General features: G+C 43.5%; 1 protein-coding gene across 2 annotated transcripts in view; it reads right to left on the bottom strand.

Annotated features, from left to right (window-relative positions):
• The window catches only part of Veph1 (ventricular zone expressed PH domain containing 1), a 205,613-nt gene that overhangs the window by 25,113 nt on the left and 162,168 nt on the right, over positions 1-18,332 (bottom strand). For both annotated transcript variants that reach the window (XM_085682474.2, XM_048424730.3), the window contains exon 12: positions 2,440-2,557. In XM_085682474.2, coding sequence (XP_085538600.2) covers positions 2,440-2,557 — 118 coding nt within the window. The remainder of the gene's footprint in view (positions 1-2,439; positions 2,558-18,332) is intronic.

Raw genomic sequence — 18,332 nt, 5'->3', positions numbered from 1 at the left:
TCAAGACCTCTGAAAGAGCGGTCAGTGTTCTTAACCTCTGAGCCGTCTCTCCAGCCCTGTCACAGTTTAATTTTAAGGACTATTTGACTTGGCCATTTTTTGTTGTTGTTTTGTGTTTTGAGTTAGGGTTTCTCTGTGTAGTCATGACTGTCCTGGAACTCCCCTGTAGGCCAGGCTGGCCTTGAACTCACAGAGATCTGCCCGCCTCTGCCTCCTGAGTGCTGGGATTAAAGGCATGTGCCATCATGCCTGGAGACTTGGTCATTTTTAAATATCGTAGACACATTCACTCATTCAACAAGTATTTATTGCATGCTAAAGAATATATGAAGAAGAGTGTGAGATTTTCTCATAGAAGTCTTCTGGCCCTAACTGGACTGAGAATCCCTTCTAAAGCACAGGGACTGTTCCTTCTTCCTCTTTCTGCCTCCAGGTATCCCGTAGAAGACTCTCAGCCCATGCAAAAGACACATACTACATACGCGAGAACAGGCTGCAACCAGGCCAACTCTTCATGCCCGTACCCAGATATTCATTTGTATGTCTTAGTCATCTTTCAAGTTGGAATTTCAGCACAGCGAGAATGCAAATGCCTTCTCCCAAAGAAGGCATTTGGCTGCGGGATGATGTTAGACATTTCACTTAGATTAAATATATATTTCATGTGCCTATATAAAAAGAAGATGAAATCAACAACAAATAGAAACTCTCCAGGGATTCGTGTGTTTCTGAGGGTGAAAATAACAGCTTCAAAGAGGACCCCTCTCTGGCTCAGTTCCTCTTTCACGCAGCCCGAGGAAATGAGGAAAAAATTCCAGACCCACAGAAGGTTTTTAGGGCTGAACATTTTGAGTCAATATGTTCTGCTCTTAAGTATTTGGCCTTGTTAGAATGTTTCTCGCTCTGTGTTCCCAGTCTGTGCTTCACGGTGAGAAAATTAAGTACGATGGGGATGTGCGAAACGTTCTTTTTAAGCGTGTGGCAGTGAACTTGAGAAAGCACATATTAAAGGACCGTCTTGTAAGGGTTAGTCCCTTTCCTGAGGCCTCCCTCTGTCAGCTTGATTCAATATTTATTGTATTAAGGACTTAGCTCACTGGGCGTGAACACTCTGAGGTCCCTCTCAGAGTCACCTAAGGTAAGTACCTTATTTCACCACACTCTCAAATGAAGTTTCTTTTATGCTCTGCCTTTTTGCATATGTGTGGCAAAGTTCTAATTAGAAAGTGTTATAATGGAGGCAGGCAATTCCCCAATTTCTTATTTGCTTGAATTAACTTTTTACAAGCTGAGGTGTTCACTCTGGCATGGGCTTAATCCAGACTCTGTAATCAGCCCACAATCTGTGCCTCACAAAGGCTGGCGTCCCCCACCGCCAGCTTCTTCCTTCCATACTTTTTCCGTGGGGTAATCCATTTTAATTGGTACCTCTCTGTGAGCCCCTCACATCTCCGTCTGGTCAAATAAACACTTCCTTTTTAAAAGATTCCGCCCTAACATCTTGGCAGTTAACAGGAGGATAAACGTGCCACGACCGGTTATCTTTAAGATGTTAAAATTCCCAAACTGAGGAGGAGAAGATGCAGGAGACAAAGCGTTTACCTCAGTATTGTATTGACTAAATGAAAGCAGGCATCTGGCGTGCTTAGCACGGCGCTTTGCTCGGATCCACTAGCAATTACTTTTAGTAAGGTTGGTGGACCAAATTCCTTGGGCAGCAGAAAGGGTGAGGAGTGGTGAACAGTGAATGGTTCGTCAACTGGCTGCTGCCAATTAGCAGGGGGCATGGTTCACTCGGCACGGAGCACCATAAGGAATAATTACAAGACAATATGGACCGGGTGCTCATTCCCTCATTCAGTGTGGCCTCAGCTCTGAGAGGCTCTGGAACACAGCTGGGCAGATGTTTTCCCCAAGCTTCAGGGTCATTTGTGTGAAATAAAGATACTTTCAGAGTGAAACGTCTCTTCCTTCCTTCCTTCCTCCCTCCCTTCCTCCCTCCCTCCCTCCCTTCCTTCCTTCCCCTTTCTCCCTCCTCCCTTCCTTCCTCCCTTCCACTCTCTCCTTTCTCCTCCCTCCCTCTGTCCCGCCTTAAAATAATTAAACTGGAGATTGGACCTAGGGCTTTGCCCTTGCCTTGCAAGTGCTCTACCACAAATCCATTGCAGCCTCGCCCTCTTGATAACCACAAACTGACCAAAGACTCTTCTCTCTCCTTTCTGTTTCTGTATCTCTCCCTTCCAGCATATTTTTTGCACAACCACTCCAGTGAGAAACCTTTCTTAGAACGAGGCAGAGATCAGCCACTAATTACTCTGTAAATTAGTACAACGTGGGGCTTTTACCACTCAGAAGGCCAACTGCAGCCACTGGGCCCATAGACCCCTGTACATCTGAGGGTGTACAACTGGCTCTTTGGAACAAGGAGGGGGCACTCACCGGTTGCCTTTTCGGGGTTGTTGCACATGAAGCATTGCCACGCCCCTGCTGTCTCACTGAAGCCGAACACATCAAAGAACCTCACTTCTTCCAGATGGAGCTGAACCTGGTCCAGATCCTGTTTCAGGAGCACAGAGCACAAAGAAATGAGCGCACCTGCCTGCTACAAAGCGCCTGACACCAGAAGAAGGGGACGTGGAGGTGGATCGGCCAATGCGCAACCACAGTGCTGGGACCAAGAGAGCGTTGAAAGGGGGCTTCTCTTGGCCAGTCTTGGAACATAGCGCTTAGCTCAGACTCTTTCATAGGGTGACTCTTCACTGTAGAGTGAGAGAACACAGCCTCAGGCCCAAGGCTTTGGGTGCAAGAAGAGACATCAGGACCTGAAATGGCTCAGAATTTTCCTGCATTTAAGCATCTCCAAAATTTCCATAAGGAAAGAAAGGATATCAGAGTGGTACTGTGGTTGAATGAAATGCTGCTGGAGGATCTATCTATCTATCTATCTATCTATCTATCTATCTATCTATCTATCTATCCATCTATTCATCTATCTATCTATCTATCTATCTATCTATCTATCTATCATCTATCTATTCATCTATCTATCCATCTATTCATCTATCTATCTATCTATCAATCATCTATCTATCTATTCATCTATCTATCCATCTATTCATTTATCTATCTATCTATCACCTATCTATCGATCTATTATCTATCTGTCTATCTATTTGTCTATTATCTATCTATCTATCTATCTATCTATCTATCTCTATCTTGTTTGTTTGTTTTGTTTTGTTTTTGTGAGGCAGTATTTTGTATCTGTGAGGACCTGGCTGTCCTGGAACTTACTTTGTAGACCAGGCTGGCCTCAAACTCATAGAGATCCACTTGCCTCTGAAATGCTGGCTGAATGGCTTTACATTTAAGTTACATATAAAATCAAGAACTGATTATTCATACCCCAAATATCATTTTCATAAGGTTGGCTTTTTGGAGAGTGATGGAAAATATAGGGATGGACTCATCTGCTCTCATCTCCAGGATGGTTTAGCCTTATGGTTTATCTTAGATCTATATGTACATGTTGTCTTCTGTTCTACAACATAGTGCTGTTGGTTTTAGTGGCAAATCATCTCTGAAATTGTTCATCAGTAAATTAAGCATTTTTTTTGAGTAGATGAGTATAATTTGACAGAGTAAGATGGTTCAATTTTCAATGACCTATGGCACCCTGCCTGTGTGTTCTTCTTTAGGAGGCGGAGCAGAAAGATGGTCCGTTAGACTGTAAGCAGATAGGAAGCCATTAACCTAACCAAATGAAATTTCTCTATGTCCTCCAGGGCCTTTCCAGTTATGTAAATAACCTGTAACCTGAGTTACCAGGCAGCAGGACTGCACTCTTGAGAGTCTGATCCTCCTAAGAAGGACTTGTGTTCTTGCTAGCTTTGCTTGCATGCACTTCTTCCTTCAGCATACTCTGCATGTGAGCACTGGTGTACTGTGACTTCCCTTTCTTGTCTTTGGTCCTGTACTTTCACCTTCCCTACTTACAGGAACAATTGTAATAATTCGGAAAGGCCAAGTGATGCTTGTGGTGTTTGCATAGCTTCAGATGGACCCGGGTAGAGAACGGGTAATGGGTTCTGTAAATCCCACCCCAAAGCAATGGCTCCTACATTTGTAGACACAGATGAGAAGCGCACTAGACTCTGAGCCATTTGAGATTGGAATCCAATCTGCTTTGGTGACGGCTGTATCCTGAGTATCTATTATAACCCTGTAACAGAATAGCGTCATTGGTTTCTATGCCAGTACGAATTCCATTTGCCAAAGTAATGTATAAAAGGCATGGTGGTAATTTAAGAATTGTTTTTAGAGAGCATCTGTGCTCACCAGAAGATAAACCCAATGAGGACAGGGACCTTGTTGAACTGGATGTTTGAAACTTCAGCCTCTGAATGTGCGTATCACACAAACAAGTGTTAAACCAACCCTTCTAAAGAAAACCACAGGTTAGGCCTTTCTTTATTGAGAACTGTGCTTTACAATCTGGGATTAGACATTTTGGAGGTTTACTATGCTGAACATAGTATTTTGGATTCTTAACGTTAGAGGCACTTCAATAGGCCCTACGTGTGTGTGTGCGCACACATGCGTGAACACACGTGTGCGCTCACTCACATTTGTGAATGAATGCTGTTTTAACAAAATGATTTAGAATGTGTTTATAGCAAAAAAGAGATTTTTATTTCTTTAAGAATGTTCCCCAAGATAAATACCAAAGTAGCACCTGGGAACTTTGTAGGTTTCAAAGGATAAAATCCATATTAAAATTTATGGGGAGAAAGCAGATGTTCATAAATATCTGTTTCAAAACTGCAAGGTCTCTGAAGTCTGTCCTTGACCATCGGCATGCAGATGAATCTCTGTTTCTCACACAATTAGAGATCAAGTCTTCATTCCCTTGCAAACAATACTAGCAAACAAAGGACTAAATAATACCTAGAGCTTCCTTTATTTTCTCCTGTCCTGAGACCAGGAATGTCCCAGGTTGTTGCCTGTGATCCCCACTTGCTTTGGCAAAAAGTTCCTTGAGAGGTTTAAGACAGATGGTGGGCCGCATCGCAGTGCTGGAGCACTGAAGCCAAAAGCAGGTTTAGCCCTCAGGAGGATTGAGGCACTGTGCAGAGGGATCGGAGTGAGGAGGACAGACCGTAGTTAGAGGACTATTGCAGTTGGCAGCGATAACCGGCTTTCAACAGACAGACGAAACACATGCAATTTCAACCATCGGTGGAAAATCAAAGTAAGTCACAGAACACACGGGTGCAGACGACCACTGATAAGTTTGGGGATTTGTACTTCTTAACTGTGCCTGGGCTCATTTTTTAAATTATCTTTACCTTCTGAATCCGCAGTTTTGCCCCAGAAATGATATATGAGCACATCTCCTCCTCCACCCCTCCTTTCATCTTCCAAACAAGAGACCCTGTTTTGACAGCTAGTTTAGAAGATTACACACTTCCTTTCAGATACCTAGACTATGGAAGAAGGTTAATATAGTTCACATCCAGCTCTCCTTCCCTCTCCGGGTGTTTCAGTTCTTATGGGATCGTGGCAGATCGGCGGGCCTTCAGATGGCCTACCAGCAATTTTCACCTCTCAGTGTTCAGCTGCTTGTATACTCCCTTAGTGTGGGCATTAGAGGCTCCTGTATCTTTTTTAGATGATGGCAAAGATGACAGAATATCAATTTCATAACACACACAGCCTTACATACATAAGATCCATCTTTAGCACACACCTACAAAGGAAGGCTTTCCTACTGGCCTAGAAAAAACAAACACGAAGGAACGATGAACACCTTCCAGTAGCCAGCAAGAGATCAAGAACTGTGCTTGTCCAACAACAAATAAATGGCTTCTGCCAACACCCTGATCTTTTGGCTATTCTCGAAAAGAAGGATGATCCTGTTCGGAAGAGTCAGTCTCTCGGGTGACCTTCAAATCAGGTCTCAGTGAAACCCGAGTGACAGTGAGCTCGCATTGTTTATGTGGGAAAGACTTATGTAATAATACCAGTAAACATGTTCTGAGAAGGATTTCTCTAGCGAGTTTCACTTAATTAAAAAGGTTAAGAAATCACTCAAGGGAAAATGGTCTTGTAAAACAGTTGCTTAGGGAAGTTTCTCTCCAACTTTAGAAAGAAGCAATTAACGAAGCTAAGAACCTGGAAAACCATAAAGACATCTCTTGTAAATCCACTTAAGGGAAAATTAACAAGGCAGTAGTGAAAGCTGAGTGGACATTTACAATATCATTTCATTATGTTGTAAAAAACTCTATGTATGTGTGTGTGTGTGTGTGTGTGTGTGTGTGTGTGTGTATGCATGTGTGCATGTGTGTGTGAAAGAGAGAATAACAAGGGAAACAGGTAGTTCAGTACGCAAAGACACTTGGGTAAGGGACTTTCGACCAAGCTTGATGATTTGAGTTCAATTCTTGAATTCCATGGTGGAACGAGATAACCAACCCCTCAAGTTGTCCCCTGACTTCCAAATGTGCACATGACGCCCATGTCATGCCCTCCTCTAAGTAACACAAACATGTAATAGTTGTTTCTAAAGCGTGCAGTGGGCTCGAGCTCACATCATGGTCTATACATTGATTGGGAACTGTGAAGAGTTTTCTAGAAATCCGCCAGAGCACACATCTGGAAGAGCTTTGGCTTCCGGCACATTTAAATTCTGTTCTAAAGCTCTCCGTGCACAAAAAGAAAACACGGGCTTGCCTCGTGGGCCGTGTGTGCTTCTGGTTAACAGAACTGGCCCCAAACTTAAGTATCTTATAACAAATAGAAATAAAAAATTTCAACAGGTCTTGAATGTTCTTGCACATTAATAAGGACTCAATGCCTTAATAATTATTTCTAGAGTATACACCTTAATTATATGAGGTCCCAGGTGTGAAATTGATTTACTGAGGGAATATAATCAATAATTCATCTGCCATTGGACAGGCACAATGTAAGAAACACTATGTTGAACGCATGGATTAGCAAGAGACTTTAAAGACTGCCCACCATCTAACTTAACCTTTTTATTCTTTCAGCTACTGAACAATACTGCTGTTGAATTCAATTAAAAAAAAAAAACCACAGCGTTAGAGCAGCTAGTGTGTCTGGGAACTGTGGATAAAGGGACAGAGGTGGCATAGTTCTGCAGTCCCAGGAAGTGGGAGGGGACACTGGAAGATGCCCTCCATATGTGTGCGGGTAAGCGGCTTACTGCGTGACCTTTGACCCTCCCCTGAACAAAAGCCCCTTCACAGGAAGACTGCCTTTTATGCCCTTTTGTCAGTTTTGGAAACACAGCAAAGAGTACTTTGCCCGTAGTTTATTTCAATGAATTGTTATTTTACTAAGTGAGGTACATAGATCTTATGTCTATATTATGCCAACGATAACATTTGGGCTTTTTATTTCCGTGTTTATTTGAGTATGCTCATTAAAGATGTACATAGTACTTCTTCCCCCCCCCCCCCCTTTTAAGAAACCAGTCTTGCTACGTTGCCCAGTTTGGTCTAGACTCGTGTACTCTAGAAACTCTTCCTCTTTGGCTGGGACAACAGGGGCGAGCTACCATATTCATCTAGAGAGCATCTCTTTGCGTCTCTAATCTGGGAGGGGAGGATGTAGTTCAATGGTAAGTACTTGCCTAGCATGCGCAATGCCTTGAGCTTAAACCCCAACGGTGCAAATACAACACAAACGATACAATACACCCAAATCTCTGTGAACACTGCAGGAATTTATTTTGTTCAACAAGTGTTTGAATCAGTAAGTGAAAACATGTAGGAGTCTGGATTCGTGGCACGCTGGTTATTTCTCCACATTGTTAGCGCTCAGCTGGATTCAACATCAGGACTCCTGGGAGACCTGCTCTAAGCACTGTATGTTGTTCTCATCTGTGACAGCCTAACGTCAGCCTGTGGTCAGGTCTGGGAGCCTGTGCTTTTCAACAAGCTTTCTGAGCTATTCTGATGCACACTGCCTGGGAAATTCTACACCTTTGGGAACAGACGGGGGGATGGCTGACCCGCGTCTATGAATAGGTATTTGAGGAATTTGTCAATTTCCTGCTCATATATACGTTCCCTCAGTATTGGGTTTCATGTGGCAAAGTATGTAGTCTGTTCACCAAAGCACACTTGTCATATTTAAAAATCAGAGCATGTCATTATTCCCAATTGTTCACCATGGAAGGCAGAAATGAGCTGTGCAAATCGCCAGGCCTAGTTTAGACTTTGGTAAATGTTTTTAGTGCTTGGGGAAGAAGGTGAGCACCAGGTAGGAGACAGACACTAAGCAGTGGCAGCATGGAGTCAGCCTGGACATCTAGGGTTTGGTATCTCTGTCTTGAACATGGATGCCACATGTGAGATAGGTTCCATTGGCTCTCATTTTTGTAGCCAAATTAATAAGGGAAGTCTAGGAATGCATAACCAATGAGGTCCTGGTGGCATGCTTTCCACTGTCAACAGAGACCACAGACTAGACTCAAGGTCTCTGCGCCCTTTGGGATTCTGTGGCTGGCAGATCAGGGCAGTTGTGATTCTGGTTGTGACTGGGACAGAACTCCCATATGCGGTTCATGGTAGAGCGGGTTCTGGAGAACACCTTTATGTAAGAACTAATAAAGATGGCATAATATGATGTATGGTGGAGGAGCTCGGTCCTGCCTCAACTTGAGAAGCGAGGCTTTGCTGACTCCCATGCCTTCCTCTTTCTGAGGAGTGGGTGGGGGGATGGGTAGGAAGGAGGGGGGCCAGGGAATGAGAGGAGGGGAAAGAGGGGAAATTGTGGTTGGGAAGTAAAATTAAAAATTTTAAATGAATAAAAATGATGGTATATTTGATTTAGATCAGAAGACAAATCTTCACATTCACCTAAAGATAAGGCCAAAAAGAACATGACTAGAGATTATAGGTTAATGACTTTAGATTTTAAACAAAAAGGTTGATGGAAAAGGTCACAGGAGAGTATGGGACCAAGTAGAAAATGAAGGTAGCAACTTGGGTCATGCTACACAGGCTCCATCAATATTTGCTAAACAAGTTTTTTTCTTAGGGGCCCCAGGCTAGCCTTGAACTTGTTCTGGAGCTGAGGAGCATTTGGAACCTCTGATCTTCGTGCTCCTGTCTTCCAGGTGCTGGGATTACAGATGTGTACCACCATGTCCAGGTTTTATATGGTGCTGAGAGTGGAGCCCAGAACTTTGTGCATGCCAGGCAAGTACTCTGCCAACAGAGACACATCCCCAGCCCTGTGCATCACTTCTTTAGAAATCAAAATTATTTAAAAGTTTTGTATCGTTAAAACCAGCAATATATTTTGTCAGTGTGAAAACAAGGGCAATAGATTTCTATTGTGCAAAACACTAAGAAAGACTTGATATGGTTATTGTGGTGTCAGCACTAAAATATTAGATTTTTAGGAATTATAGCCAGCATTTCATGTTCTTTTTTTTGTGTTGAAAAGCCAAGAATCTCCATTCTTCTAATTGATGGCCATCACCAGCATTTACGAGGAATGCATTGAGCATCTACTGTGTGGCACAAAACACATCTCTTTGCAGGGACCTGATTTTCCCTCCTGCGGTAAGAAGATAAGGGTGTAGTGGCATTTCAATTGTATTTTAATAAATACAGACTGCCTGAAGATCTGAGAGCAAAACAGTCCCACTGGGTAGCCTTACAGACCATATTATGGTAATATACACCTTTAATCCCAGTAGCCACAATGACACGCACGTTTAATCCCAGTGGTACACGCCTTTAATCCCAGTCCTAGAGAGGAATATAAAACAGGGCGAGACAACTCTCAGTCAGTCTCCTGAGATTCCTGGAGGCAGGATTGCCATTTCAGATTGAGATTGAGGTAAGAGCCAGTGGTTGACTGTTTTTGTTTTTTGGATCTTCAGTTTGAACCCCAGTTTCTGACCCCGAGTTTTTATTAATCGTGTTTCACAAGGGAACCACATCACTCAGCCATGGATGTTACTCTGCTGGAGGAAAGGTTCTTCTCCATCTGTCTTTTGTCCCTGATACCACTCTTTCCCTCAGTCTGGTTCCCACTTTCCACTGGTACATATACTTCTTATATTATGATACAGGTATAAATAAACTCAACATAATTAAAATATCATGAGGTCAAATGAATTAATACGTCTACTCAACCATCCTAGTTCAGTTTCTGACCAAAAGCAACCCATAGAGGATAGGGTTTATTTAGCATACACTTCTAGACAACAGCCCATCACAAGGGAAGTCAGGGCAGGAACCTAAGGTAGGAACTGAAGTAGAAACCATGAAGGAATGTTGGCTTGTTCATTTTGGATCATGCTAAGTCAGATTTCTTATACAACCTTGGACCACCTGCCCAGGGGTGGCACCACCCATAAGTGGGCTGAGGTTTTCCCACATCAGCCAATAATCAAGACTATTTCTCAAGACATGGTCAAAGACCAATACAACCTGGGCAATCCTTCAGCAGAGACTCCCTCTTCCTAGGTGACTCTTGTTTACATCGAGTTGACAATAAAAACTTACGGGGACACCTGCTGAACATCATAGTTTAGTGCTGTGGAATTTTCCATCTCTAGACACGGCACAGACGTTCCCATGTTGAAATCAGAGCAGGTGTGATTACCTGCACAAAACCTTGACCTGAGATTCTAGCCACGTGTTCACTCACTCTGGTGGCATTCCCCAGTCCCCAGCTGCACACAGTCCTACCCCAGCTGTGAGTCTCAGGAGGTACTTAGAGGAGGAGCATAGAGAGATGGGAGATTAACTGAAGTGGGATTTTATGAAGCTTTATGGTGGTCACCACCTGTATGATAGGAAGGACTTTATGGAGGCCACCAGCTGTGTGATGGGAAGGACTTTCTGACCATGCAGCTGACTTGTGGTCACACATGCTCCTGTAAGTACGCTCAGACCTGCGTTCTTATATATAAACCCAATACACTCACAGGTTCTTCTTGTTGCACTTGGGTGGAGCTTTTCTTTAGTCTGTTGGATCCTGCCTAGGATGTGTAGATGTTTGTTCTCCTAGTTCCAGGAAAGTCATGTGGCCACCACAGTGCACAGCTGACTGTTGTTTACTCTGATGGTCTCAAAAACCTGTTTGCCACCTATCCTTAAATTGAGCAAGCTCAGGGATGTGCACCCCCCAGAGAGTGCTTTCCTAAGGATGTGTGTGAGCTCAGTGCATTTGGATAGACTTTCACACCTCCAAAAGTTTGAGAGATTTTTAAGTCCAGTCATTGTGAAATGAGGTTCATTTATATAAACATTTACCCTTGAATTTCTATCTTGGGACCAATTTCTAGCCTTGAAAAACTATGTATCAATGTTTAGTAGCCTTTTCAGATTTACAATTGCCATTAAACTGTAGACTTCATTCTGTTTGTTTTATTCAAGATCTCCCTACGAGGGTTGGGGATATGGCTTGGCGGGTAGAGTGTCTGTTACACATGTATGAGGACCTGAATTTGGTTCCTCAGAACCCATAAAAAAGCCAACAAAATGCTGTATGTCTATTAGAGTCGGAACAGAGACAATTGACCTAGGGTGGTCTCTGGCAAGCCTTTCTAGCTGAAACAGTAAGATCCAGAATCAGTGAGACACCCTATATCCTAATAATGATGATGAAGATGAAGATGAATTGATGGAGGAAGACACTTGAGAATGGCTTGTCCATATGTGTGAGCATGGGTGAAAGTGACTCGACATCACAAACATGTACACACACACACACACACACGCACACACACACACGCACACACACACACACACACACACACACACACATGCCTGTCCATAGAGCCATGCCCACCAACCATATTTTTTTTTTAAATATTTATTTATTTATTTATTATGTATACAATATTCTGTCTGTGTGTATGTCTGCAGGCCAGAAGAGGGCACCAGACGTCATTACAGATGGTTGTGAGCCACCATGTGGTTGCCGGGAATTGAACTCAGGACCTTTGGAAGAGCAGACAATGCTCTTAACCACTGAACCATCTCTCCAGCCCCACCAACCATATTTTTAAACATTTCCTTGGTAATAGGTACCACGGAGTATATAACCTTTGTACTCGCACAAACGTGAGAAAATTAATAACCTCACCTATCTCTTTGTGGTATGAGCAGGGATGGTTCTGGGACAATTCCTTCAGAATGGAATTCCTGGGTCATAAGAAGTTCATGCTGGACTGTCGAGAAGATTTGTGCGTGTATGTTTTGTGTGTATGTTTCGACAGCCTTAGGGCTTACTGAGAAATTTTTAGTGAATGGTGGAAACTCATTTTATGGCTGACTAGAAAGTGAGATAACCATCCAGAGAGCGATTTATTTTCTTTGAAGTGTTTATGATTCAGTGTGGGGATGAGACCAAAGATCCTCGGGAAATCCAAGTCTGTTTGGGTGTCCATTGTTATGTATTCCAAAGGGCAAAAGAAGAAATCCAGGCCTCTTCCCAAGGAGCATAGATTCTTTCTTCCCTTCCATCAGAAGGTGAGGAGGAGGCTGCTGTCCCTCCCCTACATAAATGACCACATTCATCTTTCCAGGGTTCTTTGCCTGCAGCACAGCCCCAATAATGTGTTAAATGACATCTGGTTCTCATTGTGTTGCCTCAGAGCTAAACAACAGAAGCCAAAGGGAACTGGCAAGGTTATTTGCTCTCAGAAAACAATAATCTTCTCAATGCCAGAAACTTGGTTTCATGAGATATTAAACATTTTGTGTCATGCATGTCCTTGGGTTCTGCCAAAATGTTTTCCAGAATGATCTTTGAGTTTACATTTCCACCATCTGAACACTAGGATTTCTTCTTCCACCTCCTACTGGGAAACATTTCTAGGTTCAAAGTTCTTTGTGAAATTTAGAATGGAAGTTTTTTTTTTGTGTGTGTGTGTGTGTCTGAATAGGTGTTTGCAAGAATCTGCAGGGGCATCTTAAGTGGTTGCTTCTTAAAAACCAGTCACACTTCTAAAGAGAACATTTTGTTCTCCCTCGTGATTGCCTCTTGATGGTGAGAAGTGGTCCAGCTTCTGGGGATCAGAGCAACCAATTTTAGGAGCCAATTATTTCAATATGCCAATGCATGTCAAAATTTAGCTTTATTTTGTTGCTGGGCAATGATGGTGCATGCCTTTAATCCCAGAAGTTAGGAGGTAGAGGCAGGTGGATCTCTGAGGTCAGTCTTATGTACAGTGCAGGTTCCAGGACAGGCAGGGCTACAGAGAGAAAACTTGTCTCAGAAAACTAAACCAAGAGATGCCCAATCATACTACAAAAGCATTTGTTCAACTATGTTCATAGCAGCACTACTTGTAATAGCCAGAACCTGGAAACAACCTAGGTGCCCCTCAATAGAAGACTGGATAAAGAAGGTGTGGCACATATACACATTAGAGTTCTACTCAGCGGTAAAAAGCAATGACATCTTGAATTTTGAATGCAAATGGATGGAAATAGAAAACACTTTACTGAGTGAGATATCCCAGACCCAAAAAGATGAATATAATATGTACTCACTCATTAGTGGATTCTAGCCATAAACAAAGGACATTGCGCCTACAGTGTGTGATCCCAGAGAAGCTAAATAATAAGGTGAACCCAAAGAAAGACATGTATTTATCCTCCTGGATATTGGAAGTAGACAAGATTGCTGAGCAAAAGTTGGGAGCACAGGGGAGGGGGGAAGGGGAAAGGGAGAAAGAGAAGGAAGAAGGGGAGGATTGGAGAGTGCTTGGGGGAGTGGGATGGTTGAGATGGAGGAAGGGTGGATATGGGAGCAGGGAAGAAGATATCTTAATTAAGGAAGCCATTTTAGGGTTGGCAAGAGACTTGACTCTAGAGGGGTTCCCAGGTATCCAAGGGGATGTCCCCAGCTAGGTCCTTGGGCAGCAGAGGAGAGGGTGCCTGAACTGACCTTCTCCCATAGCCACACTGATGAATATCTTGAATATCACCATAGAACCTTCATCCGGCGATGAATGGAGATAGAGACAGAGACCCACATTGGAGCACTGGACTGAGCTCCCAAGTCCAGATGAAGAGCAGAAGGAGGGAGAAGATGACCAAGGAAGTCAGGACCACGAGGGGTGTGTCCACTCACTGAGATGGTGTGACTTATCTAATGGGAGCTCACCAAGGTCAGCTGGACTGGGACTGAACGAGCACGTGATCAAACCAGACTCTCTGAATGTGGCTGACAATGAGTGCTGGAGAAGCCAATGATAATGGCACTGGGTTCTGAGTCTACTGCATGTACTGGCTTTTTGGGAACCTAATCTGTTTGGATGCACACCTTCCTAGACCTGGATGTGTGGGGGGGGGGTGCTTGAACTTCCCACAGGACAGGGTACCCTGACTTTTCTTAGGACTGGAGAGGGAGGAGGAGTGGGGGAGTGGGAGGGAAATGGGAGGAGGTGGAAATTTTTAATAAATAAAAAACTTAAATAAAATAAAAAAGAAATACATATACACAATATAACAAAATTGACTTTAAACAAAGCAAGATCCATTAAAAAACCCAAAACAAAACAAAACAAAATTTCGTTGCTGTGTTAACTACTTGAAGTAGTGGAAAAGGAGATAAAACTGATTCTAGTGGGTGAGAGAGATGGGGTAGAGCACTCGCTGCTCTCCCACAGCAGAGTCTGGTTCCCAGTACTCACACTGGTCATGCTCTTGTGGCCTCCACTGGCGCCTGCACACATGTGGCATGCTTTCATAAACAGACACACACAAGAGAGAGAGAAAGAGAGAAGAGAGAGAGAGAGAGAAGAGAGAGAGAGAGAGAAAGAGAGAAGAGAGAGAGAGAGAGAGAGAGAAAGAGAGAGAGCTTAAAAACAAAACAAAGTCCCACTCGATTTCAGTACTGACAGCACTAATGCAAACATGTAGAACACTTCTAGACATGTGACAAACACAGCCCCACAAGTGGTACAGCACACGAAGGCAAAGGACTCTCTGCATGTCCAAGGAGAGCTGCAGAGTGGGAGAAGCAGAGTGGCCACGGTGGGCAGCCTTGGTCTATTTCCATGGAAAGTGGAAAACCCCAGAGAGGTGAGTGCGGAGGCTTGCATGTGCTGAACCCAAGTGCAGAACACAGGGAGCACTGGCTATCAGGAGCGTTCTCAACTGCACGAGAAAGGGCCGTGTGTTTTTTGGACCGAAGGTACTGCATCCATGCAGCTGGAGTTTTAAAGTCTTTATTTAGTCATTCAGCAGACCAAGCTCAGTGTTAAGCATCAGTGAAGTAACAGTGACAGAGGTAGATGCCATCGGTAGGATAGCTACTCTGTGTGTGGGAAACGGACACAGCATACTGTGGTCAACGTACACAATGGGAGCTTATATGGATGCTAGATGAGGTGATGTACATTCATAAATAGACTTGAAATCATCATCATTATTGTTAGCAGTATGTGTGCATGATGTATGTGTATATCTATTGAATGACCCAGGGGTTACTTCACATAGGACTTTTGGGGGGACGCCCACCACGTGCTACAGCATAAAGGACAGACTTGAAGCGAGTGGATCAGAGGTCACGCTCCTGCCATTCACTAACACTGGCAAAGACACCCTCACCTCCTCTAGACTTCCAATGAGCTGCTCCAATTGCAAAACACTGTGACCCCTGAACTTCAGGGAGGAGCTGCCACAGCCTTCATGGGTAATTACACCATTTTGAAAACTGTAGAGAAACAATAAAAGTGGTAACCATGACATCTAAAAATGAACCCAAGCCTCTTTTCACATATATAAAATATAATGCTTTGGATTTTTGAGTTAAATAAGGATGCATTTTTTTTTTCTGAAATGAATGACTTGTATCAGAAACACTGATGTTAGGTGCCAGAGAAACCTATTTAATTTTCGAAAAGCAAGACATACCTATCTGCCTGTTTTTGTTAGTTGGATGTCAAATCTGGGAGCCACGGATGTAATGGGATGCCAACATAGAAGGAACATGAATGTTTCAAGGGGGCAGTAATGACATGCACCTGCTTGATGGGGCCATAATGAGGCAGACAAATAGGAAGGCACCCAGAGATACACACCGGCAATGATGTAACGAGATGCATAAATGGATGAGCATAATGATGAAGGTACGGGGGCATGATGCGATTTGTAAGTGGGGGCTTTAAATGGGGAGGGTGGGAATGGCGGCCCACGGTGAGCAGCAGAGGGAAAAAATCCGGGGCCGCGCATGAATGGAGGAGCTAATCACATGTGCATGATGAGGAGGTAATGAGATAAAAATGGGGATGGGATAATGAAGTTCCCAGATGGAGGGGTGTAATGAGCTGCGTGGAAAGGGAGGAATGAAAGGAAGGGTTTAATACCAAGAAGAAAGAAGGGGGCACAGAGAGACGCGGGGACCGAAAGGAGGTGCCGAGGAAAGCGATGCCGGCGAAAGGGATGGAAATGGCGAGATGAGCCAATTAGCACTCTAATGAGATGCCGACATGAAAGGGTGCAATGAGGTGTGTCCATTTAGGGAATAATTAGACACCCACATAGGATGGCAGGGAAGGACTCAGGTTCTGATGGGACACAGATCAGAGAATTCAGCTCTTACTAAAGGCAGCGAAAAACTGAAAAAAAAAATCTAGAAGTGGTCACAGAAGTATTTAAATCAGAAAAGGGATAACAAAGCAGGTGATTTTAAAGACGGCCTCAAGGTCAGCGACGAGACAGGGTTACCCCGGCTGCGTACAGGGCTTGCCTCATACCAGGCGCTCTGCTCAGTTTTCAAGGGGCTCCACGGGCTCATCGCTCCGTCCTAAGAAGCCTGTAAGGGAAGGGTTCATTTCCAGATTGAAAACAAAAAAAGAGCTTCGGTTTGGAGACTAATACCAGGGTGGTGGACATGGGAGTCCGGTCAGCTGGGTTCCTATAGCCTTTGCCTCCATGTTGATGTTTTGGGATCTCATGGCCTACATCATCTTCGTTGCTTTTCTATTGCTGTGATAAGATATCACGACCTAGGCAACTTATAAAGGAAAACATTTAGTTTGAGGCTCATGGTTGCCGAGGGTTAGAGTCCATGGCCACTGTGGTAGGGAACGTGGTAGCAGGCAGGGCCCCGGAGTGGTAGCTGAGAACATAATCCTTATCTGAAAGTAGGAGGCAGAGAGCTACCTGGAAACAGCCTGGACTTTTGAAACCTCAAAGCCCGCCCCCAGGGACGACTCCTTCCACAAGGCCACACCCTTAATTTATTTTTTTAAGCAAAGTTTGAAAATTGTTTTTATTGAGCTATATATTTTTCTCCACTTGCCTCCCTTCCTTTCCACTCCCCTTCTACCCTCTCCCATGGTCTCCAGGCTCCTAATTTACTCAGGAAATCTTGTCTTTTTATACTTCCCATGTGGATTAGATCCATGTATGTCTCTCTTAGCGTCTTCTTTGTCTAGGTTCTCTGGGATTGTGAATTGTAGGCTGGTTTTTCTTTGCTTCATCTCTCAAAGCAACTTATGAGTGAGTACATACGACAACTGTCTTTCTGGGTTTGGGTTATCTCATTCGATATGATGTTTTCTAGATACATTTGCTTGCAAATTTCAAGATGTCATTATTTTTTTCTGCTGTGTAGTACTCCATTGTGTAAATATACCACATTTTCCTTATCCATTCTTCGGTCAAGGGGCATTTAGGTTGCTTCCAGGTTCTGGCTATGACAAACAATGCTGCTATCAACATAGTTGAGCACATATTCTTGTGGCACGATTGAGCATCCTTTGAATATATACCCAAAAGTGGTATTACTGGGTCTGGAGAAAGGTTGTTTCCTAATTTTCTGAGAAATCACCGTACTGATATCCAAAGGAGCTGTACCAGTTTGTACTCCCACCAGCAATGGAGTGTTCCCTTTACCCCACATCCTCTCCAGCATAAGTTGTCATCAGTGGTTTTGATCTTGGCCATTCTTATAGGTGTAAGGTGGAATCTCAGATTGTTTTGATTTGCATTTCTCTGATGACTAAGGATGTTGAGCATTCACTTAAGTGTCTTTCAGCCATTTTAGATTCTTCTGTTGAGAGTTCTCTGTTTAGGTTTATACTCCATTGTATCATTGGATTATTTTTTTTTCTTTTGAATTTCTTGAGTTCTTTGTATATTTTGGAGATCAGCCTTCTGTGCAATGTGGGGTTGGTGAAGATCTTTTCCCATTCTGTAGGCTGTCATTTTGTCCTTTGCTTTACAGAAGCTTTTCAGTTTCAGGTCCCATTTATTTATTGTTTCTCCAGTGTCTGTGCTACTAGGGTTATATTTGGAAAATGGTCTTCTGTGCCAATG

The sequence above is a fragment of the Myodes glareolus genome, chromosome 20 (assembly GCF_982192425.1).
Source record: "Myodes glareolus chromosome 20, mMyoGla1.1, whole genome shotgun sequence".
Lineage (NCBI taxonomy): Eukaryota > Metazoa > Chordata > Mammalia > Rodentia > Cricetidae > Myodes > Myodes glareolus.
The sequence above is the reverse complement of the archived record's forward strand: the minus strand, read 5'-3'. Positions and strand labels throughout refer to the sequence as shown.